Genomic DNA, 21,794 nt, shown 5'->3' on the forward strand with positions numbered 1-21,794 from the left:
ATCTGATAGCCTACCCCAGTGCTCAACAACTCTATTAGGCTCTCCAAAGGACATGAGACACATTTGTTACCTGAGGAAGTTCAGCGTCCAGCACCTGTTATCATTTAATCAAAAGGAATGTCCTGAAAACGTATGTCCTGGTACAGACAAATCGATTTGCAGCAAAGAAGTTAAGAGATGGACAATGGATTGAGAGAAGGTCACTTCTTCCTGTCTGACCTATTCAGCTGCACACCTTACCAGCACAACAGACAACAATGACCTTTACCTCAACTGTCCCTAACCTTCCAGTCTAGAAACAAAACAACATGGAAAAGTAAGGCAAGCAAAAGTGGAACAGCACTTCTGTAACACCTACTTACTCCTTGGAATAGTTGATTCGCAGCTGCGGAGGTCAGACGTTATTCCAAGGTACATTCCGCTAGTATGAGAGGACACACATTTACTATTGTTGTAATTAAGACAGTTCGGCTTGAGAAAGTTACTTTTTGGCGCTGCTTCGTGGGTCGCTACACTAAAGACAACAGTACAATATAGACATTTGACAGCTGATTCTTTTTTTGCTCATGAAATGTCGTTAATGCGACCGAGCCTTAACTTACCGGCGTTACTTTTCACACCACGGACTCGCTCTTGCTTATTCCATACAAACGCAAATGGACATCTTGTGTATTCGTTATCGATTATAGTGAAAACCTACTTTTACTGTAATTTTGCGTAAAGTTCATTTTTTAGCGTAAGGTTGAAAACGAAACCTCAGATCAAGTATTTATCAAGTAATTTTGTTAATGACCACATGAGTGTACAGTCGTGGCCAAAAGTTTTGAGAATGACACAAATATTAGTTTTCACAAAGTTTGCTGCTCAACTGCTTTTAGATCTTTGTTTCAGTTGTTTCTGTGATGTACTGAAATATAATTCCAAGCACTTCATATGTTTCAAAGGCTTTTATTGACAATTACATGACATATATGCAAAGAGTCAGTATTTGCAGTGTTGGCCCTTCTTTTTCAGGACCTCTGCAATTCGACTGGGCATGCTCTCAATCAACTTCTGGGCCAAATCGTGACTGATAGCAACCCATTCTTTCATAATCACTTCTTGGAGTTTGTCAGAATTAGTGGGTTTTTGTTTGTCCACCCGCCTCTTGAGGATTGACCACAAGTTCTCAATGGGATTAAGATCTGGGGAGTTTCCAGGCCATGGACCCAAAATTTCAACGTTTTGGTCCCCGAGCCACACTTAACACTTTTGCCTTATGGCACGGTGCTCCATCGTGCTGGAAAATGTATTGTTCTTCACCAAACTGTTGTTGGATTGTTGGAAGAAGTTGCTGTTGGAGGGTGTTTTGGTACCATTCTTTATTCATGGCTGTGTTTTTGGGCTAAATTGTGAGTGAGCCCACTCCCTTGGATGAGAAGCAACCCCACACATGAATGGTCTCAGGATGCTTTACTGTTGGCATGACACAGGACTGATGGTAGCGCTCACCTTTTCTTCTCCGGACAAGCCTTTTTCCAGATGCCCCAAACAATCGGAAAGAGGCTTCATCTGAGAATATGACTTTGCCCCAGTCCTCAGCAGTCCATTCACCATACTTTTAGCAGAAGATCAATCTGTCCTTGATGTTTTTTTTGTTTTTTTTTGGAGAGAAGTGGCTTCTTTGCTGCCCTTCTTGACACCAGGCCATCTTCCAAAAGTCTTGGCCTCACTGTGCGTGCAGATGCGCTCACATCTGCCTGCTGCCATTCCTGAGCAAGCTCTGCACTGGTGGCACTCCGATCCCGCAGCTGAATCCTCTTTAGGAGACGATCCTGGCGCTTGCTGGACTTTCTTGGACTTTCTTCTTAAGCCTTAACAATGCAGCGGAAAGTTTATTTTGGGATTAAGTTCATTTTCATGGCAAAGAAGGACTATGCAATTCATCTGATCACTCTTCATAACATTCTGGAGTATATGCAAATTGCGATTATAAAAACTTAAGCATCAACTTTTCCAATTTCCAATATTTATGTAACTTTTGGCCACGACTGTACATTTTAAAAGCTCCCTTTTATCTATACTCAAAAAAAGATTTCTGAATAGACCTGGTGAAGAAAAAAACTTTTCTTATAAAAATCAGTGAAGGAATGTGAGGACCATGGAATCTTTTCATCCTAAAATCCCAATACTAACCCAATACTGCTCTAAACCTCTTCAATAATTCCAACTCTTAACCCTCTGGGGGTCCGGTCACTTTTGACCGTGAGGGTCCTGAGTGTGACTGGAAAACGAAGAACCCCAGAGGGTTAAATATATGTTTAGATTTTAATTCCCTTTGAAACCTCTCACAATAGGAGACTGACTTCATATGCTGTGAAGGGAGAACTTAAGCAGAAAGAAGTCTCTCTTTGATTTGGATTAACTGAATTTTCTCTGCAGTTTGATAAATATATGTAACATCAGAAGCTTTCATATATCATTCAAGAAACAAGACATGTGGAGAGCCAGAAGAAAGAATTTGCACTTAACCAAGCTTTTAAGACTGAAAGGTCAAGCTTTCCCACAAGAATAACCCTTCAGTTTTACTTTATAACCACCTCTTTGCTTTTGAAGTGAATCTGTTAAAGCGTACAAATGGACACTCAAGTAAAATAAAAATTCATATTATACAGCACAGAGCAAGATTATATATCGAGGCACATGGCAAGAGTTCACTGATACTTGAAAAATCAAGTAGGCTAGATGCTCAGGGAAATACGTTGAGGCTTGGCTGGAAAGATATCCTAATACTCCTACCACCGTTCTTCATTTATACATTGTCCATACTTGAATGACCCTTAAAAGGGCAACGCTTTTCAGGAAATATAACCTTGGGACTCAACAAAGCTATAGAGAATCCATTGCAATCAAGCAGTAAATCTAAAAAGAAATTGTGTAGGGTTTCTCAAGTAGAGCTTTCTAAAATACTCCTTGCTGCTATACTAAGTGGGTCACAAATTTATATATATATTAACAAAATGATTAAAAAATATCAAAAGGTACAAGTAGACAAGGTTCATCAGAGAAGAAGAATTGCTTCCAATGATCTAAAAAAAGAGCTAATTAGCCAAAGCTTAAAAGCAGAATGTCAAATTATGATTAACAGTGCAGACCGGGGCTAGTTGTCACACTTGTTCTCCAGTGAATACTTCTCTATTATTGAAAGTCTTCAAAGTTTCAAAGTCTTTTCCTTGAACATTTCCACCGTTGCGGCACAAAAAAAAAAAACACATTATACGTTTCTGTAATTGACTTTTGACTCAAAACTCAGAGTTGTGGAGATAAACCCCTTGTGATGAGTGAAAGCTGGTTTGGGATAAAAGTGAAGTCAAAATCAAGTGCAGGGACTAGCAGTGGAAAGTCGTCCAGCAGCTCAAACCTTTTTTTTTTAATGATCTCTCCTGGCTCTCGGAAAAAGGTAATTGGTTAAAACGTGGGGAGGAACTCACCTGCTGGGAAACTGTCACTCTGCGGCTTTTAAATGGAAATGCTACTTGCTGTCACACATACCAGGACACACATTTGAGTTAACACTCGAAAAGTATAAACGCTGATTCCACCATATACATACAGTGGGGTTCAAATCTGGGATCACACTGAAAATATAAGCAAACATTGTAAAGTTACATGAATAAGACTTTCTAAAATTCGTACTAATCCTGACACATAATTTGCAATTAAAAAAATAGTACCAGTCAAATGTTTTTGAACAGTATGGTGTTTAAAGTTTTTTTTTTTTTAAAAGCCTGCATTTTTGATCCAAAATACAGCAAAAACGGTAATATTGTGAAATATATTTACTACTTAAAATAGCTGCTTCCTATTTGAATATATTTTAAAATGTAATTTATTCCTGGGATCAGTGCTACATTACAAAGATAATGCTACTGGAGTAATGATGCTAAAAATTCAGCTTTGAAATCACATATAAATTACATTTTAAAATATATTCAATTAGAGAACAGTTATTTTAAATAGTACAAATATTTAAGAATTTTACTGTTTTTCTATACTTTGGATAAAATAAATGCAGGCTTAGTGAGCAGGAGAGACTTCTTTAAAAACTAACGATGATTTGTTTTTCTCTTATGCTCAAGGATGCATGTATTTGATGATGAATACAGCAAAAACAACAATATTATGAAATATTATTACAAGATTTTTTTTTTCTATTTCAATACATTTTAAAATATAATTTATACCTGAAATGGCAAGGCTAAATTCCAGCATCAGTACTCCAATCTTCAGTGTCACATGACCATTCGGAAATCATTCTAATATGCTGATTTAGTGTTAAACTGTTAACACTTATTGTTGGTGATCAATTATTAATAATGGTTCTTATGATTATCAGTGTTGAAAACCTATTGCTGCTTAAAGTTTTCTTGGAAACTGTATAATTAATTTAAAAGCACCCTGCTTTGATTAATATAAAGTTCAAAAGAACATAATTTATTTGAAATATAAATATTTTATAACATTATACGTCTTTACACTCACTTTTGATCAGTTGAAAGCATCCCCGCTGAATAAAAGTATTACTCTTTTTTTTTTATCTTACTTGTGTAAGTTTCCTGAGCACCAAAGCAGCATGTTAAACTGATTTCTGAAGGATCATTTGACACTGAAGACTGAAGTATTGATGATTATTTTATTATTACTATTTTTCTGTACTTTTGATCCAATAAATGCAGCTTTTTCTCTTACATTTGGAGAAACAGAAGACATTTGGAATACAATTTCAGGCCATTACCATTGATTCCCTTTGGATTTCCAATTTCTGCAGCTTGCACCCCCAGGCTTTCTCACTTTTACTCCCACTCCAACACACTCTTGCTTACTTAAGTATTTAAAAGAATATCCTGTTCTGTATTCTTTTACACCTACATTTCATTACTAGCTGATACATGGCCACCTTTAAACTTCGTATTCCTCCACTTATGTCACTTATTCTCTTTATGAACAGCTTGCATAGCTTTCTTTTTGTAGATTGCATATAAAGAACTACCAAATACAGTTGAAATCAAAAGTTTATATACACCATGCAGAACCTGCAGAATGTAAATTATTTTACCAAAACAAGAAGGATCATACAAAATGCATGTTATTTGTATTTAGTACTAACCTGAATAAGATATTTTACATAAAAGATGTTTACATATAATCCACAAGAGAAAATAATAGTTGAATTTATGAAAAATGACCCCATTCAAAAGTTTACATACACTTGATTCTTAATACTGCGTTGTTACCTGAGTGATCCACAACTGTGTTTTTGTTGTTGTTTGGTGATAGTTGTTCATAAGTCCCTTGTTTGTCCCGAACAGTTAAACTGCCCACTTCTTCTTCAGAAAAATCTGTTAGGTCCCACAGTTTTTTTTTTTTTTTTTAAACATTTTTTAAAACCTTTTCCAACAATGACTGTATGATTTTAAGATCCACCTTTTCACACTGAGAACAACTGAGGGACTCATATGCAACTATTACAGAAGGTTCAAACACTCACTGATGCTCCAGAAGGAGAAACAATGCAGTAAGAGCCAGGGAGTTAAAACTTTTGAACAGAATGGAGATGTGTAATTTGTAATTATTTTGCCTAAAAATCATATTTATCATTCAGGTAACAACACAGTATTAAGAATCAAGCTCCTAAACTATTATTTTCACATGTGGACTATATATAAATGTCTTTTATGTCATAACACAATTAAAATGGATAGTTACAGCCCTGGAAATTGAGTGGACACTACAGCTTTTTATCTGTGCTACAATATAAACTTTTGTAAGTGTGAAAGGCACTATAGGTACTACATTGTAAATATAGTCACAGCTAAAAGGTTTATAGTTACTCTTGTGCATTTATTGTAAAATGTAAAAAAAAAACAAATATGAATAGGAATGTGAAGATCGGTATAACATACAAAGAAACCCAAAAGGCTAGATTTGCATTGTGGTTTAAAAAAAGAAATGTCTAAAATGTTACATTAATTTAATTTAAACAATATAACCACTGTGTGCAATAATAAATATTATGCAATACCATTATTGTAGGAAAGAAATAAATGCAGCACTTTCCTATAAGAAATGTATAACTAGTCAGAAAAATATGTGCTGAGCAACAGCAGGCGGTAATTTTTCAGGGCTTTAGAGAAAGAATCTGAGCAAGCACTGCTCTTTAAAAAGGTTATTTCCCTATTAACTGTTCATTTGATGCAGCAGACGGCAAATTTAAAATCCACAAGCAAACTCTGAGACAAGCCATGGAAATCTTAAAAGGTTTGCCATGTCATTCACATTAACACTTCGCCTGATATTTTGCATGGCAAGAACACATCAGAATCCAGCTTTATATTCATGAAACACACTCTAAAATCAAAGCCGTAAGTATGCTCTGATGTAGGTGTTCTTTTGTTCATTCTTTTTGCCTGAAGTCATTCAATCATTTCAATCACCTTCTCTGCAATGGAGCACTCTATTTTTAAAGTCCAGCAGACGGTCGCCGGCTATCGCCTCCCGCAGCGCTTTGAAGAAGCCAAGGTAATGCGCCATGTTGTGTAGCATGAGTAAAACACCGCCGAGCAGCTCGTTGGTCATCAGTAAATGATGAACATACGCTCTCATATGCTTTTTACAGCAGTAGCAGCCGCAGCCTTCCACAAGTGGGCGGAAATCTTCTTGATACCTGAAAGTCAAACACAGTGTTATGAGGCTAATTGGCACACCAGGGTATCTGGATGTTTAAGGAAATTAAATTTAGAAGGATAGTTCACCCAAAAATGAAAATTCTGTTATTAATTACTCACCCTCATGTCATTCCAAACATGTAAGGCCTTTGTTCATCTTCAGAACACAAATTAAGATTTTTTGATCAAATCCAACTACCACGTTCAAGGCCGAGAAAGGTAGTAATAACATTGTTAAAATTGTCCATGTTACATCAGTGGTTCAAACTTAGTTTTATGAACATCCTGAACGTGTCTTATGGGTTTGAAACAACATGAGGATGAGAAATGAATGGCCGAATTTTCATCTTTAGTTTAACTATCCCTTCAAGGACTTTTGTGTGTCAAACTAAAAACTGCCAAAAATCCAGTTAAACAAGAAACGTTTTCCACAAAATAAGTGAATAAAATCATATACATGTACAAACATATCAATGCTTGTTAATAAACCTTAATATTTATCTATGTTAATGTTTTTATTCAGTAAAAATGCAGTTCATATATCATTACTCCTGCTGATGTATACAGGACATTTTTACAAGGCGGTGTGGTTTGTGGGGGCTGGAAAATCCTTTTGTTTAATATCCTTCATCGCTCCTTTGACCGCTAATCTGATCTGACTCTAGTGATAGAGGCAATATTATGAAAATGCACTCAGAAGCGAATGTGAATTACTGACATATTGCATTTATTTATCCTCGTATCCAAGCTGAGGTGATTGAGATCATGCAGGTTGTGCGAGAAAGCATTGGATGTGCATGAAAGCATTAGTAGTCTCATCTGATACAAGCAAATGAATACACACAGCTGTTTGAGGGGTGAAAGTGCGTCCTTGTCTCCCTCCATACATACCCACCTTTTATCTTTGAGGTTCATTTCGAAAGGCATCATATTTTCATCTCCATTTGAGTTCGGCTTCTTGACAGCAGGCATCTCGCCATTCAGTTCCAACACTGTGTCAAACATACAAGATTAAACATTCAGCATGACTGCTTTGCATACAGTTGTGGTCAGAATTATTTGCCATTTTAGTAAATACAGTGCCTTGCGAAAGTATTCATACCCCTTCATTCCCCCCCCCCCCACCCCACATTTTGTTATGTTGCAGCCATATGTTAAACTGCTTTAAATAAAAAAAATAATAAAAAAATAATAATAATAATAATAATAATAATTCCACATCAGTCTACACAATACACAATAATGACAAAGCAAAAACACATTTGTGACATCTTTGCAAATTTATTCAAATGAATAATCTGAAATAAGTACACTGCATAAGTATTCGTACACTTAACGTGGTACTTAGCTGAAGCACCTTTAGTGCCTTCATGCACATCACCATTTGGCAATTATCTGCCATTCTTCTCCTCACTTCTTCGCCTCTTAAGCTCTGTCAGGTTGAATGGGGTCTGGGTTCAAGCCCAGGCTGTGGCTGGGCCACTCAAGGACATTCACAGAGTCGTGCTTTGGGTCAGCTCTATGAAAATACCTACTGTAGTTGTTCAGAACTTCATCCATTACGGACAATCGAGGCTACATATTTCTGTGAACCTTTAATGCAGCAGACTTTTTTTTTTATTGAACTCTTCCCCAGATTTGTGCATTCATGCAGTCTCTGACTGCTCTACAGGCAGTTATTTTGACCTCAGGACTGCAGTTTCAGCTGTTAGAGCTTTTATTGAGGTGTGTGCCTTTCCAAATCCTACTCCAGGTTAACTTGACTTGAAGTGCAGTAACAGCTACAAGCGATATAAATTAGGGATGCACCGACCCGTATCGGCCGATCACTTGCGCGTTTTGTCAGTAAAGCCGGTTCTGTACTCAGCGGTAAATGCCATCAGGTGCGTGATTTCACATTCACACTGATAATGAACATTGATTTGCGCAGCTCGTCGGTAAACAACGGCTGTGTGTAGTATATACGGCTCAACGTGAAATCACGCACCTGATGGCATTTACCGCTGATTACAGAACCGGCTTTACTGACAAAACGCGCAAGCATTATCGGCCGATTCGTATCGGTGCATCCCTAATATAAATGCTCCTTAGTTAAATTGCAAGTGTCCCAGACAAGGGTATGGATACTTATGCAATGAATCATTTCAGTTTTTTATTTCTAATAAATTTGCTAAGTTGTTACAAACCAGTTTTTTACTTTGACATTATGATGTATGGAGCATAGATGGGGAAAAAAATATTTAAAGCAGCTTAACATACGGCTGCAACATAAAACGTAAAAAAAACTTTCGCAAGGCACTGTAAGAGGGAAAAAAAAGCTTTGAAAATATATCTTCAGGGGGGGGGGTGATCGGGAATCGCATTATGAAATACAGTGCCTTGCGAAAGTATTCACACCCCTTCATTTCTTTCACATTTTATGTTGTAGTCTTGTGTTGAACTGCTTTAAATGACTTTTTTCCCACATCTATCTACATTTCATACACCATACCGACAAAGCATAAAACAGGTTTGTGACAACTTTGCAGATTTCTTAGAAATAAACAATTGAATGATTCCATTGCATAAGTATTTAAACCCTTATCTAGGACACTTGAAACTTAGCTCAGGAGCATTCATATTGCACTTCGAGTGGTGTTAACAAGTGGTAAATTCAATCAGCATGAATAAAATTTGGAAAGGCACAAACCACTCAATAAAAAGGTCAAACAACTGAAAATGCATAGCAGAGCAGAAGCTAAGCCCTGAGGTCAAAATAACTGCCTGTAGAGCTCAAAGACAGAGCTGTGTCAAGCCACACATCTGGGGAAGAGTTCAGAACAAATTCTGCTGCATTGAAGGTTCACAAAAGCATGTAGCCTCCATTATTCATAATGGAAAAGTCTGAAACAGTTTGAGCAACTGATGGAGAAGGGTTTGGTTAGACTGGTGACCAAGAAGCTGCTGGTCACTCTAAATGAGCTCCATGATCATATATGCAGACAGGATAAAGTTACAGAAGGACAAACATCACTGCAACACTCCTCCAATCTGGGCTTTATAGTGATGTGGCCAAACTCAATCCTCTCCTCAGTGAAGACACATGAAAACACACTTGGAATTTGCAACAAAGCACCTAAAGAACTATCCGATTGTGAGAAACAAGATTCTCTGGTCTGATTAACCTCAGTTCCCAGCATCATGTTTGGAGGAAACCAGGTACTGCTCATCACCTGCATAATAACATCCCAACAGTCAAGTGTGGTGCTAGCAGTCTCATGCTGTGGAGCTTCAGCAGCAGGAACTGAAGTACTCGTCAGAGTAGAAGAAAAGCTCAGTGCACCAAAATATAGAGAGAGCCTTAATAAAAACTCAGTCCAGAGCATTCAGAACCTTAGACTGGCAGAAAGTTCACCTCCCAACAGAACAACAACCCTAAGCACACAGCAAAAGTGGCTTATAGACAACTCTGTGAATGTCCTTAAATGGCCCAGCCATAGCCTGGGCCTGAACACAATCAAATATTTCTGGAGAAAGCTGAAAATGTTCATCTATTCCCATCCAAGCTGAAAGAGCTTGAGAGGTGAAGATTTGAGACAAAGAATGGCAGATAATCTGAACCTCTCAAGCTCTTTGCGTCCTACGCATGAGACATTAAACCGAGGTCCTGACTCTCTGTGGTCACAAAAAATCCCATGGCACTTCTTGTAAAGAGTAGGGGTGTAACCGCGGTGTCCTGGCCAAATTCCCTCCACTGGCCCTAGTCAATCATGGCCTTAAATCCCCCTTCATTGAATTGGCTTTATCACTCTCTCCTCTCCACCTGTAGCTGGTGTGTGGTGAGCGGTAGAGCCCTGCATTTGAGCCCGACTTTTTTTTGCCCCTAGGGCCGGGCTTCGGGCAAATTTTCACGTCATAACTTGCACGCATATCGGGCTTCGGGCCTGCTTTAGAAAAAAAAAAAAAAAGTTTAATGAGATTTAATGCGTCAGAAGCGCCAGTGATGCCTAACTCGCGCATAGCAGAGTATGAGCGGAGCGCGGAGTGGAGCGGTGTGATTTTGAATGGAGGAAGGAGCGGATTTTTTTAAAAGTCGGAGCGTCATGGTTTTCACTCTCTTCAAGAGACCACCACCGTTCCATCATGAGTACAATTCATGCCAATGGTCCATAATATAACTGCACATTAAGCAGGAAATCATATGTTAAACATGTTTAGCTTGATAGAGATGGATCACTCAAATCAGAAATAGTGTGATCTGTAGGTAAAATAACTGACGAAAACGTATTATTTTCATTACAAACTTTGCACTGGATATAGCAGCAATACTCTTTTAATGCTGACAATTATTAGCTGTGGTCGGAACAAATATTGCACACTAGTGTTTGAAACTCTCCTGTTATTTTATTTTATTATATTTTATGAACAGGACTGTTACATTTCAAACATACTTAATTTTTTTTTTGACGCGGAGCGGTGTTTCTGATATCAGTGAGCGAGGAGTGGAGCTGGAGCAGAGCGATTATTAAATGCAAGGAGCGCGGGGGGAAATTGTTGCCGCTCCACTCCTCTTACATACTCTGCGCAGCACAGAGATTTTCAGCCACGTGGTAAAGTTGTGTTTTTGAAGTTTTCTATATTATTATTTATTCTTTATATATTTGTTCATTATTCGTTTACTTTACCACTGCGACTTTGTATGTTCCGGTTTTGCGCAGCAGAGCTGCCTGCCCTGTTCGAAATGCCTTTGTTCTGAGATGGTGATAATAAACTTTAAATCTAACATTGTGATATATTGATGTTTGTTTTATATCTGTGGATTGCATTGTAGACTAGTCAAGTGTTGATTTGATATATAGGTTAAATTGAGTAAACTCACTGTGGACCACATACCGCTTGGATTTCGATGTCACTTAAAAAACTAAAACTTACATTTAAAAAACAAACAAACAAACAAACAAAAAACTCCAAACGTTTCTCTAAATTGTTCTGATAAAAAAACCAAAACGAAAAAACAAACTTTCTATTAAATACGAATCTGGTCTATTTTAATGGCTGTAACAGTATAAGCTGTTTGGCGGAAAAAAAGACGGGCTTCGGGTCGGACTCGGGCCAAAATTTTTGATAAGCTGTCGGACACGGGCCGGGCTACAGCCTGTGCGTTTCGGGCCAGGGCCGGGCTAGGGCTTAGATTTAAGGCCCGTGCAGGGCTCTAGTGAGCGGACTGGCGCCATTGTACTGTGGCTGCCGACGCATCATCCAAGTGGATGCTGCACACTGGTGGTGGTTGAGGAGAGATCCCCCATATGACTTTAAAGCACTTTGGGGTGTACGGCAATAGACAATGAAAGCGCTATATACAGCGGGGAAAATAAGTATTTGACATCAGCATTTTTATCAGTAAGGATATTTCTAAGTGGGCTATTGACACAAAATTTCCACCAGATGTAGCCATCAAGCCAAATATTGAATTTATACAAAGAAATCAGAACATTTAAGTATACAAGTTGAGTCATAATATATAAAGTGAAATGACACATGGAATAAGTATTGAACACATGAAGATAACAAGGTGCAAAATGACATAGAAAGCCAGGAGATCACCTGAAATCTGTCAGTATTGAGAGAGAAACCCTGCCCCCTATCAGTACTAATTGATGGCCTATAAAGGCTTCTCATTACCCAGAAAGCACACAGGAAAGACTTCATGATGGGTAAAAGTAAAAAACTCTCTCAAGATCTTTGTAGTCTTATCGTTGAAAATCATTTTCATGGGAATGGTTATAGGTGCATTTCCAGAATGCTGAACTGCCCACCACGCCAAGAACACCATACCAACAGTTAAGTTTGGGGGTGGAAGCATCATGGTTTGGGGCTGCTTTTCAGCAAGGGGTACTGGCATACTTCATATTATTGAAGGCAGAATGAATGGAGAAATGTACCGGGACATTCTGGATAAAAATCTGCTGCCATCTACCAGAAAGCTGAAAATGACGGACATTTCAGCAAGACAATGATCCCAAACACAAGGCCAAGGAAACAATGAAGTGGTTTCAAAGAAAGAAAATCAAGTTGCTTGAATGGCCCAGTCAATCACCTAACCTAAATCCCATAGAAAATCTATGGAGAGAAATGAAGATCAAAGTTCATAAAAGAGGCCCAAGGAACCTTCAAGATTTAAAGACCGTTTGTGTGGAAGAATGGGCCAGAATCACTCCTGAGCAATGCAGACAACTGGTCTCTCCATACAAGAGGCATCTAGACGCTGTTATCACCAACAAAGGCTTTCCTACAAAGTATTAAACAAAGTGTGTTCAATACTTATTCCCTGTGTTATTTCACCTTATTTATTATGACTCAACTTGTATACTGAAATGTTCTGATTTCTTTGTATGAATTCAATATTTGGCTTGATGGCTACATCTGGTGGAAATTTTGTCAACAGCCCACTTATAAATACCATTACTGATAAAAATTCTGATGTGTCAAATACTTATTTTCCCCGCTGTAAATTAATCATTCATTCATAATAAGTGCAAAACTTGTCACATCATACCCCAAAAGATTTGAGGCTGTAAAAGTGCTTCAACAAGTACTGAGTTAAAGGTATGAATACTTATGCAATGTACTTATTTCAGTGTTTTATTTTTAACAATAATAATTTGCAAAGTTGTCACAAATCTTTTTTTTTTTGATTGTTTGTTTTAAAGCAGTTGAACTTAAGGCTGCAACACAACAAAACATGAAAAAAGTTTGTTTGCGAGGCACTATAAATGGTTTTCTCCAATACACATTAGCCACAATTATTAGCTTCCTTAGAATTTTTAAGAGAAAAGCAAGCAATCTGAATCACAAACATATAGTCAAGTCAACCATTTGGAATGTCCTGCAAAAGAAAGAAACCACTGGTGACTTCAGCAATCACAACGACCAGATGGGCTAAGAAAAACCACATCAGCTGATGACAGACAAATGACACAAATGACAGCTATGAAAATAGAAGTCATCAACAACCTCCAGAAAGCTGGGGTGATGGTCTCACAATCTACAGTTCGCAGGAGACTGACAGTAAAGTTATAGAGGCTACACAGCATGATACAAACCTCTGCTCAGCACCAAAAATAGAAGGGCCAGATTAGAGATTGCAAAAAAGCACAAAGGTGAGCCAATGGAGTTTTGGAACGGAGTTTCATGAAGAGATGAGACAAAGATTAATCTTTATCAAAATGATGGGAAAGCAAAAGTGTGGAGGAAAAAGGAACTAAAAATGATTCATAGCATGGCATGGGCATTGGATGGCTGCCTCTGGAGCCAGTTCACTCATATTTATTGATGATTTAACGAAAGACAATGGTAGCAGAATAAATGCAGTGTACAAAAGCATCTTGGCTACCAATGTTTAAAATCCCGCCAGACTCACTGAGAAGGTGCTTCAAACTGCAACAGGACAATGACCCAAAACACACTTCAAATTCAAGAAATGGATGGTCTTAGATCAATCTCCAGATTTGAATCCAATAGAACACGGTGTTAAAGCATGATGAATAGAGAAATCAGTAAAGGGGGGAAGGAAAAAAAAACGTAAAAAGAGACCACAAAGTGGAGAATTAGAGAGAGTGTAAAAAGAGCAAAGCGGTGTGGAGTAGAGCCTGCAGTGACAGAAGGCAGCAGCCCAGGGTGAGGCTACAGCCAGTCTCCCTGCAGAGCTCTCTAATTGGCTAAGGCGATATTTCTTTCTTTCCTGATTCTGCAAGTGCCTGTCCTGAACTCTATTACCATCCTAACACATCGATTAGCTTCTTCTTAGAACAGACTGCTGCACACTAAACAGCCCAAATCAATTATTAATGCCTGATGGTGAATTTTTTATGTCTCTTCATGTGGTCCAGATACTTCCCAAAAAAACACAGGGATCGCTATTCTCACAGAACACGCTTTTCGAAGTAAAAACCAACACTAAATTGTGAAAAACCATAATGAGGTTTGACTTCATACATGTTCCTGCTGAAAGATGTGAAATGGATTCCCAGGGCTCTGGTTCTGTTCCAAACGAGCCAATTATTTAATTTGACTGGGGCCTGAACAAACACACATCTCTCGAAGACTTATTAAGCACACTTAATTATCTGAAACAACTAGTAGAAACACAGCCCTACTTCCACTAAGCCATGCTGAGCAAAAAAGCCCCACATGCTGCTCATTGTTTCTGCTGCCAGTTAACTGGTAGCTGACAGTTTAAATATGACTTTACTAATTCATATTGTCCTGAATAGCTCCTTTACATCACAAGATGAATCTGAAACAGCCTTGCTTCAAAATAAAAGATTCAATGTTAAAATACTTTCTATTATATCAGATTATTGATACTTACAAGGACAGAATAGAGTAACTATGGCAAGGTTGAAAAAGAAAAATGCTGTCAATTGTTGTTACATTGAATTTTGATTTGTCAATTCTGAGAATTCATTTTCTCAAAATTTTATTTTTCAACCATATAAAATCCTGACATTTGAAATAACAGCCAGACAAAACTTTATTAAACCTTTAGAGATAATTAAAAAAATAAATAATTATATATATAGGAAGGAAGAGAGGCATGTATAGTGATGAAAGCTAAAATATTAAATGTTGTGGATGAATATTTACTGTGTAATTGACTATTTTGTAGGGGGGGGGGGGGGTCCAAAATGACATTTTTCAACTAAGATTCAGAGTCAAGTTACAGGGGGGAAAAATGACTTCAAAAAGATGGCAGCATCATAATGTTATTTTTACACAGAGATTGATAGGTCTGTTAGTAAAATCTGTTGACTTTAGCAGTCTTCGTTGCAGGACCGGCTTTGGAAATAACTTTGTCCAGTGACAAGGTAGAGTATGTTGCATGACTTTATGAAAGTATGAAAACAAAATAAAACAACATAATGACATTGTTTGCTATTTTTTTTTTCCGTAAAGCAAGTCGCATTTGTAGTCTCATTTGAACTACAAAACCGCTACGCGACGACCCAAACCATAGTGCTGTTATGGCCGATAGAGGGTCGCAAAGCGAATACGAAAGTGCCGTTTCACCCTGTTATGAGTTGATGAACCACTGACATGAGTTCGGAAACATTATTTTAAGGTAAAAAAAACTCTTTAGTGTTGCTTTAAGTCTAGGTTTACAACATTTAATATTTTGGCTTTAATCAATATACATGTATGTAAAATTCCTCTGGTTGAGTTGACTCGGAATGACCCATACAATGTTACAGCCCATAATGTTACAGTGGTTACCACTGTAAACAAAGCAGCGCTGCACTTATAAATACATTAATACGCATTATATGGAGGTAAGAAGAAAAGAAAATACCATCTAAACTTTTCTGAAGACAGTCAGTTTCCCTCAGAGATACATTCATATAAACCCCCCAATAATAGTTCTCTAGCCATTAGTGAGAAGTGTATGCAGTATCAGGGATTTCCTCTCAATTAATTATGCTGTCCACATTGCTTAGCCCCTTGTACTAGTATGCCATTTTTTGTTTTGTTTTTTAAGTAATTTAAACCGGTTTGAACCAGTATATCACCCAGCACTTTCTTATAGGTTTAAATAAGTGTAGAAAACCTGTAATATCTTTTCAACAGTATAACTATGGGCTTCTGCACACCTGTAGGGGTTGACGTAACTGCCGTCTCAGGATCGGGATCAATAGAATAGTTGAAGGACAGCGCACAGCCTCGTTCTGTCACCTGGAAGGGGAAGAAGCTCTCAAACAGGTCAACTCCTGCTTCGACAGAGCTGATGACCTCATCAGGACGGCCAACCCCCAGCACCAACCTGACATGGATGGTAAAAGCTCAATGTCAATGCACTGCATGTTCAGGCTTAAATTATAATATTTTTTTTTGCCTTAATGGGTGTTTATTATTCATTAAAGTTTGACTATAAAGGTTAAAGGTCTCTGCATGTTAAACTAAGATAGGAAAATGTATTTAAACACTGAATACAGTACACACATTAGCTGCAACAGGCAATTTAAGGCTTTGGATCTCACAATGCATTTTTTTCCTATTGGTTTGGGAATACTTTTCTCAGTGTGCCTCAGTAAGACAGATTAAAGTGAACCTTCAGAGATAAATCAAAGCCAAGTTCAGCCCAGGGTAAATCATTAAGTATTAATACAAAACCAGTGAATCTGCACTTTTTTGTGCAGGTCTACACACTGCATTTCAATGGAAATCCAAAAGCTATCTCAAACACATCAAGTCATACAGTAAAACTAAAATTGTTTTTGAGGTTATATAATTTTTTGCAAGTAAAATAAGGACCACTAGCACTTTCTGACTGAAAAAATAAATAATGTCTTTTAAAATAACTTTTCCATCCTTTGACACTGCGGACAACTAAGGGAGTCATATGCAACTATTACAGAAGGTTCAAACACTCACTGATGCTCCAGAAGGAAAAACAATGCATTAAGAGTCGGGGGGTGAAAACTTCTTGAATTTGAATATTAGAAGATACATGCGAGTATCTTCTGTATCTTCTGAAGGGCAGAACTAAATGAAAAAAAAATATATGATATTTAGGCAAAATAAGAAAAACGTACACATTTTTATTCTATTCAAAAGTTTACACCCTTTTTTGCTTTTAATGCATTGTGTTTCCTTCTAAAGCATCAGTGAGCATGTGAACCTTCTGTAATAGTTGCATTTGAGTCCCTCAGTTGTCCTCAGTGTCAAAAGATGGATATCAAAATCATAGTCATTGTTGGAAAGGGTTCAAATACGCAAATTTTGAAAAACCAAAGAAGAACAAGAGACTCATGAACAACAACATTCAGGTAACAACACAGTATTAAGAATCAAGTGTATGCAAACTTTTGAACGGGGTCATTTTTATGAATTCAACTGTTATTTTTTCTTGTGGACCGTATGTCTTATGAGAAATATCTTATTCAGGCTAGTACTAAATAAAAAACAAACCTGCGTTTTGTAAGATCCCTCTTATTTTGGTCAAATTATTAACATTTTGCAGATTCTCGACTTTATGAACAGAAACTTCAAAGTAAAAGCATTTATTAAGATTAAAAACATTTTTATTTTCACTTTTGATGATTTCAATGTATCCTTGCTAAAAAAGTATTTCAAAACTTTTGAACAAAACACACATTAGGGTTTTGCCGATAGACGATAGTATCGTGTATCGACGATAGTCAGAGATATCGCCTGTTGCTGATGCCGTTGACGATAGTAAGACGATTATTATCATTATCCGTCAAAAAGGCACCTAACTTTGGCGATGCAGAGAGTCGATTCTATGATGCTTCAGAAACTTGCCGCAGTATAAACACAAGCATAGAGTAGATAGCGCTGCAGATGTGTGCAGTGAAAATGGGTAAGAGATTTATTCATCATACTAGTGTACATTAGTGTTGGGCGATATGCTCAATTGTCATATCGTCCTATCGTCAGCCTGTGAGATCACCGATACACGATACTATCATGCTAATTTATTTAATAATATGTAAATGTGTCAATATGTAATAAAGTACTTTTTCGTTTTGTAAGGGTAGTGCGTGTGACTTGTGACAGAGTTGTGCATGTACAGAGCGCTGACGGTAGTTCTGTCGAAGAGGTTAAAGTTTACTTTCGGTTTCATTCTCTGCTATCTTCAGGGAGCGATAAATGTGCATGCCTAAATGTAAATGAATGTATCTTTCTTTACCCGTCATATTGCAATAATGCTACCGCTATATGTCTGATCTTTGTCATCAGTTCATGTTGTAGTTCAGTTCATATGGAATGTGGAGAAGCTTTGTGTGTGTAATTCACGTGCATATGTTTAGCGCCGTTTTATCGCATCGTAATTCTAGTTAACGCATACAGATGTTACTGAGGTGAAAGTTTATGTTTCCTATTTACAGACGGATTCTGACATATCGTATTTATTTAAGCCTAAACCACATTTCACTACCTCTGTTATCCTAATGACTGTCTACACTTAATCTATGTACACTGTATGATGAATAATCTCTTACCCATTTTCACTGCACACATCTGTGGCGCTATCTACTCTATGCTTGTGTTTACCGCGGCAAGTTTCTGAAGCATCCTAGAACCGACTCTCCGCGCTGCATCGCCAAACTATCGTCAAAGGCATCAGCAACTGCCGATATCTCTGACTATTGTCGATACACGATACTATCGTCTATCGGCACAACCCTAGTGTACATAGATTAAGTGTAGACAGTCATTAGGATAACAGAGGTAGTAAAATGTGGTTTAGGCTGAAATAAATATATATCAGAATCCATCTGTATATAGGAAACATAAACATTCACCTCAGTAACATCTATGCGTTAACTAGAACTACGATGCGATAAAACGGCGCTAAACATACGCACGTGAATTACACGCACATCGCTTCTCCACATTCCATATGAACTGAACTACAACATGAACTGATGACAAAGATCAGACATATAGCGGTAGCATTATTGCAATATGACGGGTAAAGAAAGATACATTCATTTACATTTAGGCATGCACATTTACCGCTCCCTGAAGATAGCAGAGAATGAAACCGAAAGTAAACTTGAACCTCTCTGACAGAACTACCGTCAGCGCTCTGTACACGCACAACTGTGTCACAAGTCACACGCACTACCCTTACAAAACGAAAAAGTACTTTATTACATATTGACACATTTACATATTATTAAATAAATTAGCACGATAGTATCCTGTATCGGTGATCTCACAGGCTGACGATAGGACGATATGACAATTGAGCATATGGCCCAGCACTAACACACATCATTGCCCGATAATAGCATAAATATTGCAGCGCAGAAACTTGTCCTGCTCTAAACCTCTAAACCTGAATTATGTATCCTGTCCTCCAGCCTGTCTGCCTCACAACCTTCGCCAGCTCCAGTTATTTGTGACCTGAGATACACCCAAGGGAAATGTCGTTTTCTAACAAGACTATAAAGCCCAGTGGGAAGCAGCTCTTTTAAGACCCTGCTGAGCCACAAGAACGCTTCCAAACCCACACTGCTTTACTTCCTGTCATCGTCTTGCTGTCTCTTTGTGGTTCTCTAACCTCCCAGTCAATCTCCAAAAGAGAAATCAATCATTACACCACTAGGAACTCAAGATGAAGTTTGTTCCTGAAACCTTTCTAACCCCAGAACTTCCAGCTCCCCGGAAGGAACGAGGTGGTTGCTATGGGCTCCTGATGGAATGGCGTGTTGCTATGGCTGCTGAGAATTGAGGTGCATAATCAGAGAGTAATAAGAATGGGAAGATCTAGCCACTCAATCTCCAACTGAAGAAATGTCAGAGCCTGTGAGGCAGAAATTTAAATAGGCAGCTTTTTTTTACCTGGGTTTTTCCTGGGGAAGCTCTGCAGATGTCGCTTTAATCAGCTGAGCCCTCACATCCTGGTCCATGGCAGCAGAATGAAATCCATCCAGGACAAATCCGCCCACAGGACGCTTGGCAGTCTCTCGTGCCGAACGGAGCCTCTCTTCCATTATGTCTCCACCCTCCACAACCCCAAATATCTCGGCCTGTTTTAATTCCTGTGAAAGAGACTATATTTACATTTAAAATTCTAACCTTTCATTGACATAAAACATTGCAAATTAGGGGGAAACTTACATTATGAAATAAATGTTTTTCTCTAGCTCACGTTGACATTTTTTGTCACCCAATAATTGCAACATCCTTTTCCCAAGATATTAGCTCTGAGTTTTCTCCTATAATGCCTGATTAGATTTTTTATCTGTTGGTATTTAAAAGAATCCATGATGCCATTTACCTGAACAAGGTCTAGAACCTCTGGCAGAAAAAAATGGGCCCACAACATTAAAGATCCAGCAGTATATTTAACTCTGGACATGGGGTACTTTTTATCCCTGTCTGCACCAAGCCCATCTGGTGGGTTTTCTGCCAAAAAGCTCTTAAGTTTCATCTGACCATAGAAGCCAGTCTTGTTTGAAGTTTCAGTCTTGTCAGACAACTCAATATGGTGGAGTTTGTTTTTGGATGAGCGATGAGGATTTTTATTGAAACCATTTCAAACAACATATGGTGATGCAGGGGCTGTTTGATATTTTTTAGGCTTTCTGAGCACAAAACTCTTCTTTAGCTGTTATAATTGAAGAATCTTTGGCCACTCAAACTCTTCTTCTTAGGACGATATAAACACATGTCCTCTTTCAGGCTGATTTGTAACATCTTTAGTTGATTGCAACTTCTTAATTTTTGCCCTGATGGTGGTAATTAGATTTTTAATGCTTTAGCTGTTTTTTTTACTGCCACTTTTTTTGTGAAGCTCAAAAATCTGGTTCTGCATATCAGAACTATATTCTTTGGTTTTACTCCTTGTGTTGGATTATTAAGGGAATTTGGCCTTTGGCCTTTATGTTCCTCATATTTATAGTCCACTGGAACAGAAAGTCATGGCTGGACATTTCATGCTTATAGTCTTCCTGATGTGCAAAAACAAAATGTAAATATGAATGGGAATATACTTCAGAGATATTTTTACTCATAAGAATTTCAAGGGGTGCCAATAATTCTCACTAACGTATTTGAACAAAAAAAAAAAAAACATTTAATTCAAATAAAAACGTTCATTTCATAATGTGAGTTTCCCCCCTAAATTCAGTTGTTTGACTTCAATGAAAGGTTAGATTTTGTGATTTTTTTAATAAAATAAAAAAATAAAAAATAAATGGAGATTTATTTTTACAGCCACTTTTGCTCATATTTACCAAGGGTGCCAATTTTAGTGGAAGGCACTGAATATACAGTCGTGGCCAAAAGTTTTGAGAATGACACAAATATTAGTTTTCACAAAGTTTGCTGTTCAACTGCTTTTAGATCTTTGTTTCAGTTGTTTCTGTGATGTACTGAAATATAATTACAAGCACTTCATACGTTTCAAAGGCTTTTATCGACAATTACATGACATTTATGCAAAGAGTCAGTATTTGCAGTGTTGGCCCTTCTTTTTCAGGACCTCTGCAATTCGACTGGGCATGCTCTCAATCAACTTCTGGGCCAAATCCTGACTGATAGCAACCCATTCTTTCATAATCACTTCTTGGAGTTTGTCAG

General features: G+C 37.7%; 1 protein-coding gene across 1 annotated transcript; it reads right to left on the reverse strand.

The window, feature by feature from the left end:
* Positions 1–4,738: 4,738 nt before the first annotated feature.
* qtrt2 (queuine tRNA-ribosyltransferase accessory subunit 2) lies at positions 4,739–20,248 on the reverse strand. Its single transcript, XM_073831097.1, has 4 exons — positions 20,052–20,248; positions 16,331–16,500; positions 7,600–7,696; positions 4,739–6,703 (listed from the first exon to the last, which is right to left on the reverse strand). Exons 1-4 carry the CDS (start codon positions 20,201–20,203, stop codon positions 6,466–6,468), a joined length of 657 nt encoding a protein of 218 aa, XP_073687198.1. The 5' UTR covers positions 20,204–20,248; the 3' UTR covers positions 4,739–6,465.
* Positions 20,249–21,794: the final 1,546 nt, after the last annotated feature.

The sequence above is a fragment of the Garra rufa genome, chromosome 24 (assembly GCF_049309525.1).
Source record: "Garra rufa chromosome 24, GarRuf1.0, whole genome shotgun sequence".
NCBI lineage: Eukaryota > Metazoa > Chordata > Actinopteri > Cypriniformes > Cyprinidae > Garra > Garra rufa.

Bases quoted from the DNA above. Each gene is read 5' to 3' on its own strand.
- qtrt2 (XM_073831097.1), bottom strand. From the start codon at position 20,203: ATGGAAGAGAGGCTCCGTTCGGCACGAGAGACTGCCAAGCGTCCTGTG. The intron at 16,501-20,051 runs GTAAAAAAAAGC...CATCCATGTCAG, and splicing joins CTTCCCCAGGAAAAACCCAG to GTTGGTGCTGGGGGTTGGCC. The intron at 7,697-16,330 runs GTGTGCAGAAGC...TGTTTGACACAG, and splicing joins AGTTACGTCAACCCCTACAG to TGTTGGAACTGAATGGCGAG.